General features: G+C 45.9%; 1 protein-coding gene across 1 annotated transcript in view; it reads left to right on the forward strand.

Moving 5' to 3' along the window:
* The window catches only part of pde11a (phosphodiesterase 11A), a 189,825-nt gene that overhangs the window by 75,048 nt on the left and 97,161 nt on the right, over nt 1-17,616 (forward strand). Inside the window, exons 6-9 of the mRNA XM_033023867.1 lie at nt 1,536-1,668; nt 4,608-4,683; nt 5,646-5,713; nt 11,358-11,450. Of these exons, the coding sequence (XP_032879758.1) occupies nt 1,536-1,668; nt 4,608-4,683; nt 5,646-5,713; nt 11,358-11,450 (370 nt within the window). The remainder of the gene's footprint in view (nt 1-1,535; nt 1,669-4,607; nt 4,684-5,645; nt 5,714-11,357; nt 11,451-17,616) is intronic.

Below are 17,616 nucleotides of genomic sequence, written 5' to 3' on the forward strand. Positions count from 1 at the left end.
CTGCACTTAGGTGGCGCAGCAGTGGATTTGCTGCCTAAAAGCCCTGTCCCCCAGTGCGAGTTCATTCCAAGAGCTCTCCCGTGTTTTAAAAAAATCAAACTCATGATAAGCACGGAGAATGAACGTAGCGGGTACGTCGGAGCTCGGGGACTTCTCTTAGCGGATCGTAACGCTAACGGCAGGTGCTCGGGAAGACTCTCTAACAGCAGGTAAGCACGGGAAGACTCGTGAAGATTTTTCCACATGTTGAAAAATGTCCACGAGAGCCCCGAATAACGACGAGAGGCCATTACCGTGAATCTCCGAGTTTGCCCTGATTTGAACTCTTTGAATGAACTCGTACCGTGGGACAGGGTCTTTACAACGCCAGAGACCAGGGTTTAATCCAGACTATGGGTGCTGTCTGTATGGAGTTTGTACGTTTTCTCTGTGACCGCGTGGGTTTTCACCGGGTGCCAAAAGTGCAACGATTGTCGTGTAATGGTAGACTTCACCGTAGCAGTACACAAGGAGTCACCATGTTTCTTGCGCCAACAAAGTTTCAAAGTTCTTGAGAGTGCAGTCTTATCTTGGCTTTCAAGGCCTGTTGTCCAGGCAGCACCCGATCCTCCTCTACATACACCACCATCTTAAAATCGGTCCCTTGTCCAGCGTCCACTGGTGTCACTGACTCCCTCCACCATCCCCACAGGTTTGGGGTGGGAGCAGGAGACGAGCTCGGATGACCCCAGGCGGGTTCCCGGTTCTGTGGCGGGCGAGCCAGGCCTGATGTCGGGGGTATGGCTGCTGCTCGCTGGGAGCTTATGCCGCCAGGAGTTTCTTACGGCGCCAGTGACACAGGTTCGATCCTGACCAAGGGTGCTGTCTGTACAGAGTTTGTGCGTTCTCCCTGTGACCGAATGGATGTTCTCCAGGTGCTCCAGTTTCCCCCCACACTCCAAAGACTTGTAGGTTTGTAGGTTAATTGGTTTCAGTAAAAACTGTAAATTGTCCCTGCTGTATGGTGCTGTTGTACGGGGATCGCTGGTCAACGTGGACTCAGTGGGCCGAAAATACTGTTTCTGCAATGTATCCCTAAACTAAACTAAACTAAAGGTGTCAGTCCTTGTCCTGCCCCTATTTCTCATCCAGCTTTCTTCCCCCCTCTGCCACAACAATGAGTCTGAAGAAAACTCCTGACCTGAAACGTCACCCATTCCTTCTCTCCAGAGATGCTGCCTGTCCCGCTGAGTTACTCCAGCTTTTTGTGTCTATCTTCGGTTTAAACCAGCATCTGCAGTTCCTTCTTACACACCTTGTGTCTTGCAATCTTACTATTGTTGCTTCTTAATTCTTGCACCTTCTTTGATGATAGATATCGAAGTGGGAAGTAGAAAATTTGTTGATTATACATGGTGTGATTTTGTTATGATTCAATTGTAAAATCGAAATGACTGTCAGATCTGGCCAAGTGAACTGTACATAAGTTTAAATTAAGTATTGTGCAAATGACTAATATAGTGTTGAGTAATTATACCTTTTATGTTCTTTAAAAGCTTAAAAGACAGCATAGAAAAATCATCATATTCAGATTGGCTGATTAACAACAGCATAGCTGAGCTTGTCGCTTCAACAGGTCTCCCGGTGAATATAAGCGATGCCTATCAAGATCCTCGCTTCGATCCTGAGGTGAGTAATTCATAAACGGGGTTTCAAATAACACAATGGTCCAGATTCTTGCCGTGCAACAAAGTGAGTTCTGCTTAACCACTGACCCTTTCTGTGCTGCCTGGCCCGCTGAGTTACTCCAGCACTTTGTGTCTTTCTTTGGTTTAAACCAGCATCTGCAGTTCCTTCCTACATAATGTTGGCAACATGCATTTCTAGGCCAGATAAAGCACAGCCTTAAGGGCCTGTCCCACTTGGCCGTCATTTACGCGACAGGCCGGTAGTGACGGTCGCGCTCGTCATCGTGCGTCCGCACAGCCGTCTGGAGCGCGTGACGTCATTTGGAGATAGACACAAAATGCAGGAGTAACTCAGCGGGACCGACAGCATCGCTGGAGAGAAGGAATGGATGATGTTTCGGGTCGAGACTCTTCTTCAGTCTGAAGAAGGGTCTCGACCCAAAACGTCACCCATTGCTTCTCTCCAGCGATGCTGCCGGTCCCGCTGAGTTGCTCCTGCATTTTGTGTCTATCTCCAATCGTCTTGGCCCCGCTCTGGGAGTAGGAGTGGGGGCGGATCCGGATCCGCAACAGCCGTGAGCCCCAGGCCGAGCTCGGCGATCGCTTGCCTGCTTCTGCTGCTGTTGGAGGTGAGACGTTGCACCGCGCCAGGGTGTCCCACTTGGCCGTCATTTACGCGACAGGCCAAGAACGAAATCCTGGAGTGCTGCGCGATACCGCGCGCAACTCCACAATCCTCCATGCCACTCCATACGCCCGTCCCGGGCTACCCACACGCTACCCACACGCTACCTACATGCTACCCACACGCTACCAGGTCACGTAAATGGCGCACAAATGACGGTCAAGTGGGACAGGCCCTTAACACATAGTAAAGCCGTCTGTTGTCCTAATTAACCTTAGCTTAATGTGTAGGAAGGAATTGCAGATGCTGGTTTAAACCTAAAATAGACACAAGAAGCTGGAGTAACTCAACAGGACAAGTAGCTTCACTGGAGAGAAGGAATGGGTGACGTTTCGGGTCGAGACCCTTCTTCAGACTGGTTAGGGATAAGGAAAATGAGAGATATAGGCGATGATGTAGAGAGATAAAGAACAATGAATGAAATATATGCAAAAAAGTAACGAAACAGGCCATTGTTAGCTGTTAGGTGAAAACATGAAGCTAGTGCGACTTGGGTGGGGGAGGGATAGAGAGAGAGAGGGAATGCCGGGGCTACCTGAAGTTAGAGAAATCAATATTCCAGTACTTACTGTAGCTTAATTCTGGGTAGAGCATCCCTATGCAGCCCAATATGGTTCTTCATCCCTTACCTGCACCAGCCAATCTTTACTATCTGAGTGAGACTGCAAGTTGACTCTAGTTCTAAATTACATCATCGTCCACTAGTAACTAATTGAAATCCCCCAAATTAATTCTACGCACAATCTGTAGATCTGCAAGATGTTGAAAGAATGCAGAGAAGAGCTGGAAAGAGTGTAGAGAAGATTTATGAGGATGTTGCCAGGATTCGAAGGCCTGAGCTATATATAGGGAAAGGTTGGGCAGGCTAGGACTTTATTCCTTGGAGTGCAGGAAGCTGAGGGCTGATCACATAGAGGTGTATAAGGTCATGAGGGGACTAGATAAGGTGAATGTGCAGAGTCTTTTACCCAGAGTAGCAGACTCAAGTACAAGAGGACATAAGTTTAAGGTGGGAGGGGAAAGATTTAATAAGAAACTGAGGGGCAACGTTTTCACACAGAGTGGTCGATATATGAAAGAGCTGGCAGAGGAGGTAGTTGAGACAGGTAATATACAGCATTTAAAAGACATTTGAATAGGTACATGGATAGGAAACGTTTGGAGGGATATGGGCCAAATGTGGGCAGGTGGGACTAGGGTAGATGGGGCATCTAGGGCCGAAGGGCCTGTTTCCATGCTGTATGACTGTATGTCTCTCTATGACTTTATCTGGCAGAGCAAACTAATACATCAACTTAGGCTGCATTTCTGATAAAAAAGAATCCTGTATTTCTACTGAACCTTGCATGACTTTAGCACATTCAAAACGTTTATAGCCATTGGATTTGTAGTTTTTGAGGAATAGTTACCATTGCAATTTACTGAAACACCACAGTCAATTTTACACTCTGCAGTCCCATAAGCTGTAATGAAATAATGGCCAAATAATGTATTTTGAGATGTTTGTTGGATGTTAAATATTTTACAGGACACCAGGGAGATTTCCTAGCTCTTCTTAGAACAGAGATTGAAAACAAAACACAGAGTCTGTAGATCTTGATGACACTGATTAAATCGACAATTTAAAAAAAGTCACTTAATATGACTTGCAATTTTTAAAGCCTAAAAATAGAACTTGCGACAGATTAATGCAGCTTTCAGAAAGGATGAGGAATTTCTTTAGTCAGAGGGTGGTGAATCTGTGGAATTCATTGCCACACAGGGCTGTGGAGGTCAAATCAATGGATATTTTTAAGGCGGACATTGACAAATTCTTGATTAGTAAGGGTGTCAGGGGTTATGGGGTTGAGAGGGAAAGATCAGCCATGAATGAATGGCGGAGTGGACTTGATGGGCCGAATGGCCTAATTCTGCTCCTAGAACTTATGAACATGAACCTTAACACCATATTTACCCATGCTTTACAAAATACAGTGTAATCTCATAGTATGTGTTCAAATCCACAAAATATATTTAGATATTTCATTGCTAGGGTTATTTGATGTAATCTAGTTTCAAAACATGTAATTGGTATTTTAGCTGGATTTGTACATTCTGATGCAAAGCTTCACTAGTCCAATCCCTGATCATGTTTTCAGGAGGTTTGCTGCTTGACTTCCTCTCTGTAGTGAAGCCATCAATACTCAATTAATGTCAAAGTTAGCTTCTGGTGTCAAATGTATTATGAAAATAAATTGTTTTGTTTTTCCATGCAGGCTGATCAGATTTCTGGATTCCACACTCGATCAGTGCTCTGTGTACCCATATGGAACAGTAGCCACCAAATAATTGGTACGTGTTCAGCGATTCTTTAAACTTTTCTTTCAAAGTCAAAGTTGAAAAGTTTTCAAACAGAATATATTTTGTGGACTAGCCAAGCAGGGAAAGGGAAAAGCTTCTTGATGTGATGTGCGTTCATGCATTCCTGCCCTGATACAGTAATTCCTCTCTCCTGATGTGGAGGATATTTAACAGATCTCACACAGGCTGTATCAATGGTAGTGAAATAATGAACAGAAGCTCAATGTTTTGCCACAGAGGAGAAAACAAAAGGGAGGGGGAGGGGGGGGGGGGGGGGGGGGGGGGGGGAGTTGGCTTAATTCCTTCTCCTTCCTTTGAAATACTTTTTTGCACCATTACAAGAGTCAAGAGTGTTTTATTGTCATTTGTCCAAAAATTGAACACTTTAATTCTTACTTGCAGCAGCACAACTGGCATGTAATCACAGTGCTCTGTAAACACTAGAAAGAAACAACAACAAAGTTCAGTATATAAAATATAGATGTTCAATCCTGTTTGTTGAAACTGCAGGAGTTAACGATCAGATTCTCTGAAGTGACCTGTCTCCAAACAAAGGAGGCTGCCCAATGCTTGAAACACAGCCATAGTCCACACCAGGCATAGTACACACCCAGCAGTACACAGGCATTTCCGCAGATCCTCAGGACAATATCTTTGTTATGGTTATACACAATCAAGGTTGATGTCAGAACACACCATTAAAGGCCTGTCAGCATGATCACTTTGCATCCTCTTTGCAAGAGTAGCGTTTGCAAGAATATCATGGAAAGAGGAAGGGCAGAAAAAAATTGTCCTCAAAATATCTGAAGTCAAGATGTCGACAAAACATGTGAATATATTCATACCAGTTGCATTTATCACCAACTCAAAATAATTTGTGAACAACTCGTGAATTCAAAATTTAATTTGCGACTTGTCATGCTCCTTATAAACTTCTTCCATTTGGTTTACAGGTGTAGCTCAGGTCCTCAACAGGCTGGATGGGAAACCCTTTGATGATGATGACCAGCGACTCTTTGAGGTACAAAGAATAATAATAATCACTATTTCCATACCGCCAGACCAACTAAACACATTGCATTTTGTAGTGCGATGATAATTCAGTCACCATTTTCGTTTCAACATGTCGAAATTCAGCGATGCTCCAGCTGATTAATAACCTGCGGAGAGATATTTATGCAGTAAAATTGACAACAGGGCTGGATGCTCAGGCAGCATTAATTCTACCGCACTTTAAAATTGCTTTTTGCCTCATACCATGTCAACCATTTCCTGAATTTATCATCCTCTCCATATTATATAAGAGAACTTTTGAAAAGTTGTTCACATAAAATGTGTTCAAGCTTTCCCTCACATTTGTCCTTATTTGTCCTTCAGCAGATTTAATCTGAATTCCGTCGTTTGAGTGTTTTGAAGTCCCAATTTAAACTTACATTATCTATCTTGCCTCTAGGGTTATTTAATCTAATCTAATTTGTAAGCTCCTCTAAAGGAGCAATGGTCTCATTCCTGTAGGTAACCTTTACATTTACAATCACCTTCCCAAATGCCTCTTACAGCTGCACACAATCACTTGCTATCATGTTTGCATTTGGAACTGACAATAATGTAGAGAGGAACGATTCTATTGAGTTTTGAAGGGAAGAATGAACAGGAAACGAAACCAACCAGCAACATGTCCCCCAGAGATGTTGCGTGATCTGCTGAGTTACTCCAGCACGTTATGTTCTAAACAACACTAATACACTATGTTCTATGTATCAGAAACACATTGTCTTTCCAATCATTCATTTGACTAATTTCTGAAAATTCAAATGATCTTTTCAATCCGAGCTCTCTTCATATGTTTTAGTTTTTTAGTTTTAGAGCTACAGCGTGGAATAAGCCGTTTGCCCACCGAGTCCACGCCGACTACTAGTCATACGTACACTAGCTCTATCTTACACACTAGCGACAATTTAAAGAAGCCAATTAACCTACAAAACCTGTACGTCTTTGGAATGTGGGGGATACTCGGAGAAAACCCGCAGGGATATTGTACAGACCGCACCCGCGGTCAGGATCGAGCCCGCGGTCACTGGCGATGTAAGGCAACAACTCTACCACTGCACCACTCTTCCGCCCACATAGGTTGAGATGCTCATTTTCTTTGCCATTTCTTTTTCGATGGATCTGCAACTGACTTTGTCATATTAGATGCTGGACTCATATGAAGAATTATTTGCATAGTGCATTTATTTTTTATAAAGAATAGCCTCCAAATTATTCACCTTTTAGACTTGCAATCGTTTTAATGCCAGAACTTTCTAATTAAGCCCAAATATAAACAGTGCAATATAAACATATATTTGGAATTCAGTTTAATCAAACCATCTAAATTATTTAATATGATGGAAAATTGTAGGCGTCATGCAAATTCCGACAAAATTCATCCTTGGTACATGCAGAAAATCAGTTGCTAAATATTAAGGGAAACAGATATCCTGTATTTAATTGAGATAAATAATGCACAATATATAACACAAAGTGCAGGAGTAACATATCGGGTCAGGCAGCATCTCTGAGAACATGGACAGGTGACGGTTTCAGGTCATGTCCCTTCTTCAGTTTAAAACCAAAATGGCGACTGAATTACCATTGCGCTACAAAAATCCATGTTCTCCAGAGAAGCTGCCTGACCCGTTGAGTTACTCCAGCACTTTGACTCCTTCTGCGTAAACCAGCATCTGCAGTTCCTTGCTTCTACTTTTTTAATGCGCAAAATGCCCTTTTTTAAATGGAATGGCAATGGAATAATAAAAACTGAACGAAAAGCACTCGTTTCAAATTCTATTCTGGGAAATTCAGTATAAGCATTTAAAATAAAGCTTGAGACAGTGCTGAAATTCCTGAATTTTAATCATCAATTTTAAATGCTTTAATTAAACTAATATTGAGTGAAGCTGCGCTATCCCAAATATAGAGGTTATTAGATATTGATCAGCAATTCTGGTTTAATTAGTTTGCACTAGTGCTTTGTTGTAGACAAAAAGGTGCCAGTAAGCAGTTCACGCAACACTATTGGCAGCTGTAAGCTAGTTTTAGACGTATCGGGAAGCTATACCAGTGCAAAACGTCACAAAAGATGCATGGGTTTGCACCAATGTAAATGAGAAGTGCAGTATTATTATTTTTTACAGCTGATATTGCATTTAAAACTTAAAATATTGCGTTAATTTTATTGTAGTACCTTAATAATTAGTGAATTTTAAACACTACTAGACTAAGTGCAGACCCGTTGGGTCTGCTCCCCAACGCAATATTCCACCACTCACCCGTTCCCCCAACGCAATATTCCACCACTCACGCAAAGCGCCCAACTGCGCAGGCGCGGCTCATTCCCCTCATCCCCAGCACTCCCTCCCCCCTCCTCTTCACCCTCCCTCTTCAATCCGCTCTCCTCCTCCCCTCCCCCAATCGCTCCCTCACCTCTCCCTCCATCTCCTTTCCCCTACCCTCAGTCACTCCCTCCCACCCCATACCTCCTCTCCCCTCCCTACCCCCTCCTATCCCCACCTCCTCGCCAGCCCCTATCTCCCCCACTATCCTTCTTGACCTCCCCCACTGCCCTCCTCTCCCTCCATTCCCAATTCCCTACCTCCCCCACTCCTCCCCTCCGCTCCCTCTATCTCCCCTCCTCCACCACTCTCGCTCCTCACCTCCCCCACTTTCCCCCTCTCCCTCCCTATCTCCTCCTCTCCCTCAATCCCCCCACTCCCTCCTACCCTCCCCAGGATCTTTCCCCTCTCCTCCTCCCCTCCCCAATCCCTCCCTCACCTCTCCCTCCCTCTCCTTTCCCCTATCCTCAGTAACTCCCTCCCTCCATAATGCCTCTCCCCTCCCTACCCTCCTCCTACCCTTCTATCCCACCCCCACTCCTCACCTCCCCAGGATCTCGAGGTTGCAGCCGTCGGCTTCAGAGCCAGGCTCCCTGCCGGGTGACTGACAGCGGACGCAGCCAATCAGTGCGGCAATGGTGCAGGAAGGGGCAGTCACCCGGCTGATGGTGACTGACAAGAGAGAAGTCCAATCTGCGTATGCGCATTTTTTTAAACCTTAATAACTTTTCAAATATATCATTAATCTGAACAAAACGTGTTGCACTCGCCGCACAGGAGAATGGTGAGTAAGGTGACGATAAATCGTAGTGCTATCTTGTACCGTTTTTGTGCAATCGCGCAAACCGGAAGATAACAAGATCAGAGTTTTAGTTATGTATAGATAGATTTGGAATTTAATGCAATGCAATTTTGCAGTGACTTGAAATCATCAGCCGGTTAAGGAATCAACAAAGAAAAGACATAATTTTCAATAGAACTTCCCAAATCTGAACAATCACTGTTAAAGTCAGAGAGTCATTGGGTCGGAGAGTCATACAGCATGGAAATGGGCCCTTTGGCCCAACTTGTCAATGGCGACCAAGATGCCCCCTTTACCCATATGCCCCCTTTACCCACGTTTGGCCCATATGCCTCTGAACCTTTCCTATCCATCCACTAGTCCAACTGCCTTTTAAATGTTGTTATGGGCCCTGCCTCAACTGCCTCCTCTAGCAGTTTGTTCCATATATCCACCACCTTCCATGTGAAAAAGTTGCCCCTTCGGGTTCCTATTAAAGCTTTCCCCTCTCACCTTAAACCTCTGTCCCCTGGTTCTTGATTCCCCTCTCACCTTAAACCTCTGTCCCCTGGTTCTTGATTCCCCTCTCACCTTAAACCTCTGTCCCCTGGTTCTTGATTCCCCTCTCACCTTAAACCTCTGTCCCCTGGTTCTTGATTCCCCTCTCACCTTAAACCTCTGTCCCCAGGTTCTTGATTCCCCTCCTCAGGTTCCTATTAAATCATGGAATGATGATATCATTAGCTTGGAATGATCATATTTGTTTAATTCATGAAGTTAAAACCGACAAATGTAATTGATGTTTTGCAATTAATTTTTATTTCAATACATAAAAACCAATAATGTTGACATACATTTATTTCATTTTGCATGGGTTTAGTTGTAGGCGAATGAAAAACCGCAGGAATTGCAATGGCCACTGAACTATGTTGTTTGAAGATATACTAGGAGTGATATTGATATTGTTAATTAGAACATACATAGAACATAGAACAGTACAGCACAAAAACAGGCCATTCAGCCCACATTGTTTGTGCTAAACACGATGCCAAGTTAAATTGATCTCATCTGCTTGTACATGATCCATGTGCCTCTATGCCTGGCACCTCCATGTGCCTATCCAAAAGCCTCTTAAACACCACTATTGTATCTTCCTTCACTACCACCACCACCCCTGCCAATGTGTTCCAGGCTCCCACCATCCTCTGTGGAGAAAAATCTTGCCCCACACTTCTCCATTAAACTTTCAAAGGTACACAAAAAAATTGGAGAAACTCAGCGGGTACAGCAGCATCTATGGAGCAAAGGAAATAGGCAACGCTTCGGGCCGAAACCCTTCTTCAGACTGATGGGGGGTGGGGGGGGGGGGCAGGGAGAAGAAAGGAAAAATGAGGTGGAGGAGCCCGAGGGCTGAGGGAGAGATAGGAAGTGGAGGAGACAGCAAGGGCTAAGAATTGGGAGAATTCAATGTTCATGCCACCAGGATGCAGACTACCCAAGCGGAATATGAGGTGCTGTTCCTCCAATTTCCAGTGGTGCTCACTCTGGCCATGGAAGAGGCTCAGGACAGAGAGGTCGGATACGGAATGGGAGGGGGAGTTGAAGTGGTGAGCCACCGGGAGGTCAGGTTGTTCGGCGAAACGATCGCCAAGCCTGCGCTTAGTCTCACCGATGTAGATCAGCTGACATCTAGAGCATCGGATGCAATAGATGAGGTTGGAGGAGGTGCAGTTAACTTTCCCCCTCTCACCTTAGAGTCATGCCCTCTGGTGTTGGACATTTCCATCTGTGGAAAAAGAAGTGTCAGTAGTTAGGCACTGGAGCTGACCTTTAAAAATATAGATTACTGTGCATTGCCGAATTGGATTTCCTTTTACAAGATCATTCTTCAAAGCCAAGAAAAAAATGTTCAAACCATCAAAATTTGTAGTGAAGTTTTAAAGACACTGACACGATGCTCAGGCAGCTGATGATCAACTGAAGCATATAACTGACTCAAAGTACCAGATAAACACTGAAAAGAAATGTTGCATTGTCCCCAACTATGAAATACACTGAAATGGTTAGGCACAAATCCGTTTTTGCTATAATATATAAATCTACAACATCAGTCTCAGTAAATGGAGCATTACTCCTAATGCTGTGTGTTTATCTTTGGAGATAGACTAAAGTGCGGCACAGTGGCACAGCGGTAGAGTTGCTGCCTTACAGTGCCAGAGACGCGGGTACAGATCCGGGTACTGTATGTGCGGAGTTTGTACCTTCTCCCTGGGACCGCATGGGCTTTCCCCAGGTGCTCCAGTTTCCTCCCACATTCCAAATGCGTGCAGATTTACAAGTTAATTGGCTTCAGTAAAAATTATAAATTGTCTCGAGGGTGTAAGATAGAGCTAGCCTACGGGGATCGCTGGTTGGCATGGACTCGGTGGGCCAAAGGTCCTGTTTCCGCGCTGTATCTCAAAACTAAACTGAAGATGCACATTTAACATTGTTAATCTTTATTTCAGGCGTTTGTTATTTTCTGTGGCCTTGGCATCAACAATACCATAATGTATGATCAAGTGAAAAAATCCTGGGCAAAGCAATCTGTAGCTCTTGATGTAAGTACCAGCTCATCTTTCTAGATTGTATTAAAAATGAGGTCTTGCTTCCAGTATCAGGTTAAAGTGAAATGAAGTCACATCTGCTGGCTGTTGAGATTTTAAAAGATAATGGAGTTATACAGGAGGCTGTGGAATGACATGATCGTAATCACTAACAGGCTGGTGCAGGAAAAATCCTACAACATATGCGAACTCCAGTGCCACGTCTTAGTAGGGCCAGATGTCTGAGGGAAATTATTGTATTTGCTGTCCCAAGTAAGGCCCCAATCATCTGCTTACTCCAAAAAGTGAGTGATGTTAATAATATCCTGTGTAGCAGCCTGGCAAATGCCAGAGGCAAGCAACCACGGGGCTTCAGTGACATCGAATGGAGAATCAATGATGTGCTCCAGCAGGTCTTGTTACTGCAAGCAACAAGAGTATCCCAAGAGACGATCTCCATGCACTCCTGCATGGAAAACTATAGATGTGCGTCTCTGGAGCTATGGGAGGATGGTCCTATGGGAGGATAAGCCAGAATCTTCCCTGTAAGGCTTCTGCTAACTCACTTCTTTCCACCTTATCTATTATTGCTTCCGTCCCCTGTGCTGTTGAGAGAGGGAGAGGGGGGGTGGAGTTGATGGAGTTGAAAATGTCTTCAAAATAACGAGGAACAAATGAAATGATAAATTTAGCAACAAGGAAGTGCAGATGCTGCTTTACACAAAAGGACACAAAGTGCTGGAGTAACTTAGCAGGTCAGACAGGTTCTCTGGAGAACATGGATAGGTGACGTTTTGGGTCGGGCCCCTCTTCAGTCTGAAGAAGCTGAATGGATAGCAAATAGGCTCCATGGAAGGAAGCAGAGGGTATTGGTGGAAGGTTGCTTCTCAGACTGGATACCTGTGACTAGTGGTGTGCCTCAGTGTTCGGTGCTGGGCCCGTTACTGTTTGTCATCTACATCAATGATTTGGATGGGAACGTACAGGGCAAGATTCGCACATTTGCTGATGATACAAAAGTTAGTGGTTTTGCAGATAGTGAAGATGGTTGTGAACGATTGCAGCAGGATCTGGATCGATTGGCCAGGTGGGCAGAGGGATGGTTGATGGAATTTAATACAAAGAAGTGTGAGGTGTTGCATTTTGGCACGTCAAACAAGGGCAGGACCTACACAGTAAATGGTAGGCCTCTGGGTAGTGTTGTAGAGCAGAGGGATCTAGGAGTACAGGTGCATGGTTCCTTGAAGGCCGAGTCGCAGGTAGATAAGGTGGTCAAAAAGGCTTTTGGCACTTTGGCCTTCATCAGTCAGAGTATTAAGTTTAGAAGTTGGGAGATCATGTTGCAGTTCTATAAGACGTTGGTGAGACCGAATTTAGAATATTGTGTTCAGTTCTGTGCACCATGTTATAGGAAAGATATTGTCAAGCTTGAAAGGGTTCAGAAAACATTTACGAGGATGTTGCCAGGACTAGAGAGTGTGAGCTTGAGTAGGTTGAGGAGGGAGAGGTTGAGGAGGGAGAGGTTGAGTAGGCTGGGTCTCTATTCCATGGAGCGCAGGAGGATGAGGGGTGATCTTATAGAGGTGTATAAGATCATGAGAGGAATAGATTGGGTATATGCACAGAGTCTTTTGCCCAGAGTAGGGGAATCGAGGACCAGGGGACATAGATTCAAGGTGAAGGGGAAAAGATTTAATAGGAATCGGAGGGATAACTTTTTCACACAAAGGGTGGTGGGTGTATGGAACAAGCTGCCAGAGGAGGTAGTTGAGGCTAGGACTATCCCATTGTTTAAGAAACAGTTAGATAGGATAGGCTTGGAGGGATATGGACCAAGCGCAGGCAAGTTGGGACTAATGTAGTTGGGACATTGTTGGCCGGTGTGAGCGAGTTGAGCCGAAGGGCCTGTTTCCACACTGTATCACTCTATGACTCCAGCACTTTAAATGCAATCTAACCTGTGGTGGTAAATTTTAACGGAAGCTCAATGATACCTCAGGACACTGCATGATTCATCAATCACAGATTTACCAATCACTAGCTCCAGGTAAGCAGTAAGCAATGGACCCTAATGGGTTACGTTGACCTTGCTGACCAACCAATTTTCCTGGGTTCAGATGCTAAGTTACGTTGATTTATCAGGTAAATATACATCTCGGGTTCTCCAAACCAGTGTCTAAGTTTTTAGGAACTGGCCAAATGGAGTTTTTTCTGTGGCCACCATGCTAACAGGCAACTAAGTGTAATGGAAAGAAGTTATCAAGCGGAAAGGAGACCCACAAGTCACAGTCAGGAGCACGGGTTTCAAAAGGGGCTGTCATAGATTTTCTACTATTCCAGAGTAGAGTAGAGCTCAGAGTATCCCAGGCAACTGAACCATCATATTGTGGCGGCTCCCAAGGGTCGCGCCATCATAACTGTCGAACCCCTCGGCACGGGAGTGGTTCAGTCCGGAGGCGGCCCTTAACCAGAGGGTTTAAAGGCAGGCGTTTGGGTGCCATCTTTCTCTCGTTTGGACTTCCCTACAACCGGGAGGAACATAATTAAAGGTGCCTCTCAAAATACTTGACTCCTCTCTTCCTTTTTGAGACCCACGCACCACATTGGTGACCCCGACGCTCCATTGTCGTCATGATGGAGAAAGAAGAGCACCCTACCTCCTCACAGGCCGGCCAGGCCCTGTCTCTGGACGCGGTCTCGGTAAAATTGCCCAACTTCTGGACCACCCGGCCGCACATCTGGTTCCAGCAGGCGGAGGCCCAGTTCAACCTGCGGGGCATCACGGTCGATGCCACCCGTTTCTATTACCTGGTGGGGGCCCTCGACCAGGACACAGTCGAGGAGGTCACGGACTTCCTCGCAGCCCCCCCTGACACCGATAAATATCTCGGCCTTAAGGAGCTCCTGCTCCAGATTTATGGACTAAGTAGGATGGAGCGTGCTGCTAGGCTCCTTCATATGGAGGGCCTAGGCGACCGACGGCCATCTAGCCTTCTTAAGGAGATGGTGGCTCTCCTGGATGGGCACACGCCGTGCCTGATGTTCGAGTACACCTACCTCCATCTGCTGCCGGCCTACATCCGTCTTCAGCTCACGGACATCTCCTTTACCGACATCAGGGCCCTCGGGAGGCGCGCCGACGCGCTGTGGATGGCGCGCCCTGATGACATCAACGCGCTGGCCATCAGCAGCCACGGGGACGCACTGAGGACGACGCGCCCAGATGACGTCAACGTGCTGGCCGTCGGCAGGCACGCCGATGACGTCACCCTGGCAGCTCACGATTTCCTCCGGTGGGGCGGGGGAGCTGTGGAAGGAGTGACAGCTCCAGCCCGACGGCCCGTAAGATCGCCCCCCGTGGCCGTGACGGGTACTGCACCTGCAGTCCAGTGCCCGCCGGTTCGTTTCGTGCCTCGGGTTCTGGGGGGGGGTCCTGTGGTGGCTCCCAAGGGTCGCGCCATCATAACTGTCGAACCCCTCGGCATGGGAGTGGTTCAGTCCGGAGGCGGCCCTTAACCAGAGGGTTTAAAGGCAGGGGTTTGGATGCCATCTTTCTCTCGTTTGGACCTCCCTACAACCGGGAGGAACATAATTAAAGGTGCCTCTCAAAATACTTGACTCCTCTCTTCCGTTTTGAGACCCACGCACCACAATATCACTAATTAGAGAGCGGTCCCGAACTACAATCTACCTCATTGGCGACCCTCAGACTATCTTTAATCAGACATTATTAGACTTTATCTTGTACTAAATGTTATTTCCTATATCCTGGATCTGTACAGTGTCGATGGCTTAATTGAAATCATGTGGATTCCTTCCACTGACTGGGTAGCATGCAACAAAAAAGCTTTTCACTGTACCTCGGTACACGTGACAATAATAAAGTAAACTAAACAAAAATAATATTTCCCAAGAACCGATGTCTCTTTTTAATTCAAATTCACCTGGACCATTTCCGACATCTCCCTACCGTTTCTAGACCTCACTATCTCCATGGCAGGTAATAGATTACTGACAAACATCTACTACAAACTCACTGACTCCATTGACTATCTGGACTACACTTCCTCCCACCCTGCTTCCTGTAAGGACTCTATCCCCTACTCCCAATTCCTCCGTCTACGCCGCATCTGCACCCAGGATGAGGTGTTCCAAACCAGGGCATCGGAGATGTCCTCATTCTTTAGGGAACTGGGGTTCCCCTCTTCAACTATAGATGAGGCTCTCACCAGGGTCTCCTCTATATCCCGTAGCTCCGCTCTCGCCCCCCATCCCCCTACTCGTAACAAGGACAGTCCCCCTTGTCCTCACCTTCCACCCCACCAGCCGTCACATACAATAGCTAATCCTCCAACATTTTTGCCACCTCCAACGGGATCTCACCACTGGCCACATCTTCCTATCTCCTCCCCTTTCGGCTTTCCACAGAGACCGCTCCCTCCGTAACTCCCTGGTCAATTCATCCCTTCCCACCCAAACCACCCCCTACCCTGGTACTTTCACTTGCAACCGCAGGAAATGCTACACTTGTCACTTTACCTCCTCCCTTGACTCCATCCAAGGACCCAAGCAGTCTTTGCAGGTGAGGCAGAGGTTCCCTGTACCTCCTCCAACCTCATCTATTGCATCCGCTGCTCTAGTTGTTAGCTGCTCTACATCGATGAGACCAAGCGTAGGCTTGGCGATCGCTTCGCCCAACCTGATCTCCCGATGGCCCAGCACTTCAACTCCCCCACCTATTCCGAATCCGACCTTCCTGTTCTGGGCCTCCTCCCTGGCCAGTGTGAGTCCCACCGCAAATTGGAGGAGCAGCACCTCATATTTTGCTTGGGCAGTTTACACCCCAGCAGTATGAACATTGACCTCCAATTTCAGGTAGTCCTTGCTTTCTCCCTCCTTCCCCTCCCCTTCCCAGCTCTCCCACAGCCTACTGTCTCTGCCTCTTCCTTTCTTCTTCCCACCCCCTCCCCCCCACCTCCACATCAGTCTGAAGAAGGGTCTCGACCTGAAACGTCACCTATTCCTTCGCTCCATAGATGCTGCCTCATCCGCTGAGTTTCTCCAGCTTTTTTGTCTACCTTCTCTTGTTAATCATGTCTCTTGGATGCCTAATACCATGTGGGTAATCCATTTTCAGGATTATGAGGTGTTATTCTCATATGGAATCCAAAATCTTTCGATTTTTGTTGTTGTATTCCTTTGTCATAGGAAAACAGTAGTATTCTGATTTCTGGTAAAAGAATTGGCCAGACATAGAAACATAGAAACATAGAAATTAGGTGCAGGAGTAGGCCATTCGGCCCTTCGAGCCTGCACCGCCATTCAATATGATCATGGCTGATCATCCAACTCAGTATCCCGTACCTGCCTTCTCTCCATACTCTCTGATCCCCTTAGCCACAAGGGCCACATCTAACTCCCTCTTAAATATAGCCAATGAACTGGCCTCGACTACCCTCTGTGGCAGAGAGTTCCAGAGATTCACCACTGTGAAAAAAGTTCTTCTCATCTCGGTTTTAAAGGATTTCCCCCTTATCCTTAAGCTGTGACCCCTTGTCCTGGACTTCCCCAACATCGGGAGCAATCTTCCTGCATCTAGCCTGTCCAACCCCTTAAGAATTTTATACGTTTCTATAAGATCCCCTCTCAATCTCCTAAATTCTAGAGAGTATAAACCAAGTCTATCCAGTCTTTCTTCATAAGACAGTCCTGACATCCCAGGAATCAGTCTGGTGAACCTTCTCTGCACTCCTTCTATGGCAATAATGTCCTTCCTCAGATTTGGAGACCAAAACTGTACGCAATACTCCAGGTGTGGTCTCACCAAGACCCTGTACAACTGCAGTAGAACCTCCCTGCTCCTATACTCAAATCCTTTTGCTATGAAAGCTAACATACCATTCGCTTTCTTCACTGCCTGCTGCACCTGCATGCCTACTTTCAATGACTGGTGTACCATGACACCCAGGTCTCGCTGCATCTCCCCCTTTCCTAGTCGGCCACCATTTAGATAAAAGTCTGCTTTCCTGTTTTTGCCACCAAAATGGATAACCTCACATTTATCCAAATGATCATTTGTAACTCTCAAAGTATTGCTGTTTCTTTGGTATATTTTTTGTGGCAAAGGTGGTATTGAGTGGAGACATATCAGAAAATAACATTAAATTGTTATAAAAGCCAT

This window comes from Amblyraja radiata, chromosome 7, assembly GCF_010909765.2.
Source record: "Amblyraja radiata isolate CabotCenter1 chromosome 7, sAmbRad1.1.pri, whole genome shotgun sequence".
NCBI classification, from domain to species: domain Eukaryota; kingdom Metazoa; phylum Chordata; class Chondrichthyes; order Rajiformes; family Rajidae; genus Amblyraja; species Amblyraja radiata.